General features: G+C 36.9%; 1 protein-coding gene across 1 annotated transcript; it reads right to left on the bottom strand.

Moving 5' to 3' along the window:
• Nucleotides 1-6,330: 6,330 nt before the first annotated feature.
• LOC111139835 (putative olfactory receptor 2B8) lies at nucleotides 6,331-7,257 on the bottom strand. The gene has a single exon (XM_022492247.1). The coding sequence runs from the start codon at nucleotides 7,255-7,257 to the stop codon at nucleotides 6,331-6,333; it is 927 nt and encodes a 308-aa protein (XP_022347955.1).
• Between the last annotated feature and the right edge of the window lie 427 nt (nucleotides 7,258-7,684).

Below are 7,684 nucleotides of genomic sequence, written 5' to 3'. Positions count from 1 at the left end.
GCTATATCACACTATATAGAAAACCTGAAATTTTCCACCAAAAAACTGCTAGAACTGATTAAAAAAATTCAGTGAAGTTGCAGGATATAAAATCAATATACAGAAATCTATTGTGTTTCTATACACCAATAATGAAGCAGGCAGAAAAAAAAAAAAAAAGAAAAGAAAAGAATGCAATTTGCAATTGCACCCAAAATAATAAGATACCTAAGAATAAACCTAACCAAAGAGATGAAAGACCTGCACTCTGAAAGGTAAAAAAACATTGATGAAAGAAATTAAAGATGACACAATGGAAAGACTTTCCATGCTTATAGATTGGAAGAAAAACAATTTTTTAAATTCTATATTAGCCAAAGAAATCTACACATTTAATGCAATCTCTAACAAAATATCACCAGCATTTTTTCCACAGAAGTGGAATAAACAATTCTCTAAGTTGTATTGATGAGGGAGCAGGAGGCTGGCTGAGGACAAAGCAAAAGCTGGTACCTTGCACCCGCTCTCTATCCGCTCTCCCTAGGTAATATGTGTAGCATTCCTCAGGCACCCCTGACTGCCATAAATGATAAACAAATAGTTAACTTGCAGAGATCACAATCCTGCAAGACAGGAGTCTCCCTTGGTTTACAAATGTCCTAGAGATCTACAAACAAAGAAGTTACCTTATCAATAGCACAATTTCCAGAGGCAAAAACTCAGTTCCCCAAGCCCTAATGTCACCCTCCCCTCCATAAACAAAACTGAAGGAGGCTGAGTTAGAAGGGAATGTAAATATAGTTAAATCTCTTCTGAACCTAAACCTCACTAACAAAGACGCTTGATAGCAGGATTGTGACATCCCACCAAGAATCTCCCAACTATTTTGATGTTAATGGCTGACCAGAATACAACATTGATCAAGCCGCAAGGCCTCAGGTAGGCCTCAGATATCCTGGCACCTTGTAGGCCTTCTTTAGCATATGAAAATTCTGTTGAAACCTCCCTTCCCCTCACCTTCCCCCAAGGGCAGGGTACATAACCTGTCATCCCTCACAATCCAGGGCAGTTGCATCTCCGTCTGCCCACGGATCCTGTCCCCGTGCTTTAATAAACCACCTTTTTGTACCAGAGATGTCTTAAGAATTCTTTCTTAGCCGTAGGCTCTGAACCTCACCCCACCGAAACTGACTTAGGTTCTGGGACTTCATCAGTATGGAACCACCAAAGACTCCAAATAGCTAGAGCAACCTCAAAAAAGAAAAGCAAAGCTGGAGACATCACAATTCTAGACTTAAAAGTATATACAGAGCTGTAGTAATCAAGATAGTATGGTACTGGCACATAAATAGACACATAGATCAATAGAACAGAATAAAAAAAAACCAGAAATAAACACGCAACTATATGGTCAATTAATCTTCAACAAAACAGGAAAGAATAACAAAAGGAAAACAGTTTCTTCAACAAATGGCATTGGGACAACTGGAAAACAACCTGCAAAAGAATGAAACTGGACCACTTTCTAATACCATACACAAAAATAAATTCAAAATGAATGAAAGACCTAAAACCATTGAAATCCCTGAAGAGAATACAGGCAGTAAATTCTTTGACATTGGCTGTAGCAACTTCTTTCTAGATATGCCTCCTGACACAAGGGAAGAAAAGAAAAAATAAAACTATTGGGGCTTCATCAAAATAAAAAGCTTCTGCATAATGAAGGAAACAACAAAACTTAAAGTCAGCCTATGGAATGGGAGAAGACATTTGCAAATGACTTATCTGAGAAAGGGTCAGTATCCAAAATATAGAAAGAAATTATACAACTCAATACCCAAAAGCCAAATAACCCAATTTAAAAATGAGCAGAAATATGAGGAAACATTTCTCCAAAAACATAGAAACACCTGAAAAGATGTTCACCATCACTTTCCATCTGGGAAATGCAAATCAAAACCACAATGAGATAACACTTTATACCTGTCAGAATTATGAGAATCAAAAAGACAAGAAAAAACAAGTGTTGGGGAAGATGGGAAGAAAAAGGAATCCTCGTACACTGTTGGTGGAAATGCCAGATTGGTGGGCCACTGTGGAAAACTGTTTTTCCACTTGGCCTTCTGTCAATTATCTACCCTTCTTTAATCTCTCCTCTCTGCTAGGGAAATGCCACTTCCAGTCAATGAAGGGGAGATGAATGAGGCACAAACAAGTCAGCTGCAAGAAAAAGGGAGCAGGGGACAACAGTAGAAAAGACTGTTGCCCCGAGCAACTCCTCAGTCCCGCTTTTATTAGATAGAAACAGTAACCAAGAGAAGAGCTGAAGAAGGCCAAACATTAGTCACATGCCTTGTAGATAAACAGGAAGGAAGGCAATATATGTCTATACAAGCAGTATAAAGTTTATAGTTGAACAAACACATTCAAAGGACTTATCTAGTAGCCACAGGCACTTTTGGGAGGAGAAAGGGGAGATAACGGAAAAATGAAGCAGGTGGCATTACGCCCTGAGCAGGCCAGGCGTTCCCAGCCTCTCAGCTTCCATGAAGCAGGCAGCATTTCGCATTGAGTGAGCCAGGCATCCCCAGCTGCTCAGCTTCAAGGCCGTATATCGTGCTCTCCCCCAGAGACCTGTTGTCAGTATGTGTTTTTCTTAAGGCTGTATCTAAATGTGCTTGGTAACTAGTAAAATTTCCCATGAGTTATATTTTAAGTAATACATTGTTCTGAGGGGCAGTTGCAGGAAAGCTGATCCCTATGGACTGTATCTCAGATTTACCTTCTTAGTGACTTTGATTTGGAGCTCCTGAATCTAAGCAATTCAAAGCACCAGGAAGACATGAACAAATTTAGAAGGAAAGCCATCAGGATAATTTCTCCCAACTCTGTCTCTGTTTAAATGCATCTCTGAGAGTGGCAACATCCCTATAGTATGCTCAAAGCAGCTCCATCCACAATTCTCTGTAGCCCTCTACATGAATGACTCTTTCTCCTTCCATTTGTCTTTCAGACATTATGGACCATGCTTCTCCCTGAGCCTAATTTCTTGATCCCTTACCATCCCTTCTCTATTCCCAGATTCCCACTCAAAATTGTAGGTATACCTTCATTATACATTAGATTCATTTTATCTAAACCATCCAGGATGATGTATCTTATATGTAAAGTCCCTCTCCCTTCCATACTTAAATGATTTCTAATGATATCATTGAGCCACCAACCTTCCAGACTACTTTTTTTGCCTAAGAAACATAGCCCATCTGACATTTAAACTGTAATTGCACAGATTTCCTCTTCCTTGCACCAAAACTCACTCCACTGTCCTATACAGGTTTTATATTAAATGCAACTTCCTCTGGGAATAAGTTCCTCTCAATACTGTCAGTTTTGCATTGCCTGTAAACCCCCATTGTAATCTCTCTCTCTCTCATTTGAATTGTCTTCAGAAGTAGATTGTTCTTTGGTATTCTTCATTGATCATCAGAATTGTATTTCAAAATAATAACAAGCACTTACTAACATTGAAAATTTATGAAAACATAAATAAAATATTTATGAATCAAGGTAAACATTTTTAAATTATTATCAAATAGAGTTTATACAAGCTTTCCAAAGATGAGTCAATCACAGTAAATATAAGAATATAAAGCAGGGAAAAGCACCTGATAGAGTTCAACAGCAACATGTGATTTTTTAAAATCTCAGAAAACCAAAAATGAAGAGGAAATTCTTGTATCTATTAAGAATTCTATGCCAAAACCAACTTTTTTTTTCCTTTTTTTTTTTAATATATATTTTTTATTTATTTGACAGATCACAAGCAGGCAGAGAGGGAGGCAGAGAGAGACAGGAGGAGGAGGCAGGCTCCCTGCTGAGCAGAGAGCCTGATGCAGGACTCGATCCCAGGACCCTGAGATCATGACCTGAGCTGAAGGCAGAGGCTTTAACCACTGAGCCACCCAGGTGCCCCAACCAACTTTTAATAATATATTTAGTGGAAAAAACTTGAATGCATTAAAGACTTAAAAAAAAAAATAAAATTACCTGCCATTACTGCTCCCTACAAAGGCCCAGCTCAATATAAGATAAGGAAAAATATGGTTAATACACAATTCAAAATTATGAAATAATTGAGTTTTACCCTTAACTTTTTATTGCTGACATATAAGGAGGAGTGTGTTTAACATAGCACTGTTATATAGATGATTATTTATGTTTAATATAGCATTGTTACCTAAGCAATTTATTGAAGCTAAACATTATTTATTTGAATCATTCAATTATTCAGTAAGTATTTATACAACCTATTGTAAGCAAATGACACTCTTTTAAGTTAGACTAGATATGATGGTAAACTAATTTGAGGAGCAATAAGGAGACATATCCATGGATATAATGGTTGATTAGATATGGAAAGTGGGAAAAGAGAGGACTCACAGATGTCTCCTATGATTCTGGTTGAGGCAGCCAAGCAGAAGAAAATTTTAAGTGTTTTTTCTTGCTTTATTGTGTATTTTACAGGGACGTAATATAATGGTTTCTATACTGAGAAAGAATACTTGGTGGGAAAGATACAAAAGGACTTCAGTAATATGTGTAGTCTTCAGAGTTATGAACAGTTCTGAAAGTACTATTTCTATGGAGTAGGGGTATAATTTATAATGGCCACTGCTTATTCTTAGTGGATGTGGCAGATTCCTGTCTGTCAATGATATTACAGACATTTTATTTTCTACAAAAACAGAGAGGAATGCCTATACGAATTAAGTAGAAAGTAACATAACAGTTTTTAAATCAGGGTGGCTTTTAGTAAAATATATTCATGGAATGTAAAATACAAATTCAGCCTGCCCTACTATGTCCATATAAATCAACTTGATCAAAAAGTTGATTTGTTGAAGCAGATTTTTCAAAAATTTTAATTAAATTTAAATATAAATACCAGGATTGTGAAAAGAGTTGACATCATGATACCAAAGAAATAGTTTAAATGATTATGCATTCATTGAAAGAAGTTTTATAACAAGTACAGACAATCCCTGACTTACAATGATTTGACTTACAAATTCTTGAATTTACAATGGTGCAAGAGTGATTCATAGAAACCATATTTCAAAATATTTCATATTTTAAAACCCATCGCTAAGGACACATTACAGCTGACCAACACAGCCACCAAAGCTTATTGGTATTTATCAGGATAACAACATGTGATACATTAGTCTCATGATGCTGGGCAGAACAAGAAGCCAAGGCATAGCCCCAGTCAGCCATGTGATCATGAGGGTGAAGAACTGATACACTCACAACTGTTGTATATCCATACAATCATTCTGTTTTTCACTTTCAGGGTAGTATCAAATAAACTACATGAGATATTTAACACTTTATTATAAAATGGGCTTTGTGTTAGATGATTTTGCCCAGTTGCAAGCTATTTTAAGTGTTCTGAGTGTGCTTAAGGAATGTTAGGCTAAGTTATGATGTCCAATAGTGTCCAATAGGTTAAATGCATAAAGTGCATTTTTTACTTACAATATTTTCAGTTTATAATGGATTTATTGGGGTGTAATCCCATCATAAATTGAGGAAGATTTGTGGTTTATTCCATATTTTGAAAATGTTTAGATAAAGGGAAGATTATATTTTCAAGAGATTTCTTTTCTGGCTTTGCAAGCCAAAGGCCAAATCAATAAGATTGAATTCATAAAAAGGCAAATATCCAGCTTAATCTAATTTAAAAAAATTAATGAGCATATATTTCAAACTGTGGGGTATATACCTTGGGATAAAACAGATTTTGTCGGAATATTGAAACAAACTTGAATGACTACTACTCAAAAGCATTTGACAGAGATTTTTATACTAGATAATAATAGTATATTTTTATACTCTAAAGCCCCTACCGACTTGAAGATTGTATACTTTTAAATAAACTATCTAAAACTAACAGTAATCCCTCCAAATTTTATGAAGATAACTTATGTTTTATATTTTCAGGTTATAAAACATTACTTTGTCTAACTCCATCTTCAAAATAGACACTCTATTCAATAGGATGGATATTTTCATACCTATTAAAAATAATAATGAAAATAAAAGAAATTATGAGTTGAGCATTGTTATGTAACTAGTAGATAGTAGAGTGAAGGTAGATGTGGCTAAACTCATTGGCCTATTCCTTGTAAATAAGCTGTAAAAACATAACATTATAAAATGCATTCTGATACAGGAGATTGGCTACTCAGAAATAAAATAAACTTGATCATTTCTTCAGAATTAAAAACATCTCATGAATCATTTGCATTAAGCAATTCTCCAGTTTCCATCATCTCTTCATAATCCTTTTTAAAAATCTTTCCCTATCATCTTCATTAGTGCCCCTTTTACATCTTTGTTACATAACGTGTTGATGAAGGGATTTAGAGTTGGAGTGACAATTCCATAGAGTAAGGCCATGAACTTGTCCCGATTCTGGAAGGTATCTGCAGTGGGCTGCAGGTAAGTGGCCATAACAGTGCCATAGAAAAGAAACACCACCACCAGATGGGAAGAGCAAGTCCCTAGGGCTTTTTGGCGACCTTCAGCAGACTTGATCTTCCACACAGCCTGGGCAATGCAGCTGTAGGAAATAAGAATGAGAGTGAGAGGCACCAAAAGTAAAAGTGCACTGACCAGGAAGAGTTCCACCTGATTAAATGTGGTATCCACACAAGCGAGTTTGAGAACTGGTACTTTGCAGAAGACATGATCTATGATGTTCCTTCCACAAAGGGGAACCTGTGTGGTGAGCACAGTCTGTACCAGTGAGCTAACCAAGCCAGTCAGCCAGGTGGTGGCTGCCAGTTGCCAACAGAGGTGTGGATGCATGAGAACAGTGTAGTGCAAAGGCCAGCATACTGCCACATAGCGGTCCACAGCCATGACTGTGAGGAGAATGCATTCTGTGGAACCCATTGCCAAGGACACATACAGCTGACCAACACAGCTACCGTAGCTTATTGTCTTTTCTGGGCCCTGCAGGTTAAACAGCAGCTGGGGGACTGTGCTGGTGGTATAGCAGAGGTCCATTAAAGACAAGTGGGTGAAGAAAAAATACATTGGGGTGTGGAGCCAGGGATCCAGATGAGCCAGTATAATGATGGTCATATTGCCAAGCAGAGTCAGCAAGTAGAAAACCACAATGATAGCAAAAAGGGTCATCTCTAGCAGAGGCTGCTCAGAGAAGCCCAACAGGAAAAATCCACCAAAGGAGCTGGCATTAGGAATAACCATTACTTTTCATTGCATCTATGAGACTGAACAGAAATCTATACCATCATCATCTTTCCTGGGTGCCAACCTAAAACATGCAAAGAGAGCACATTCCTTTCTGAACCATAAATAATCAATTAAAATTTAAACCCTCACCCTTCTCTTATGCCTACATTAATATTTTCTTCCTGCCTTCTTTAGAATTTTCACCATTTGCTTATTTAATATATTTCCATTGTCTGGAACCTTGACTACTCCCATTTTTGTTACCTTTACCTTCAAACATGCATATATCTCCCCTATTTTGAAAATTGAGAACAGAAATTTTCATTCTGAACTGAGATAATGACTCCATACATGTTGTAGCATGCTTGGAGCTTTGTCAGAAGGTTCCATCTGTCAGATCCTTATTGCCAAAGAAATTCCTTAAGCATGATCATAATACAGA

Source organism: Enhydra lutris, unplaced genomic scaffold (genome assembly GCF_002288905.1).
Source record: "Enhydra lutris kenyoni isolate GAN:26980312 unplaced genomic scaffold, ASM228890v2 scaffoldscaffold120, whole genome shotgun sequence".
NCBI classification, from domain to species: domain Eukaryota; kingdom Metazoa; phylum Chordata; class Mammalia; order Carnivora; family Mustelidae; genus Enhydra; species Enhydra lutris.
The sequence above is the reverse complement of the archived record's forward strand: the minus strand, read 5'-3'. Positions and strand labels throughout refer to the sequence as shown.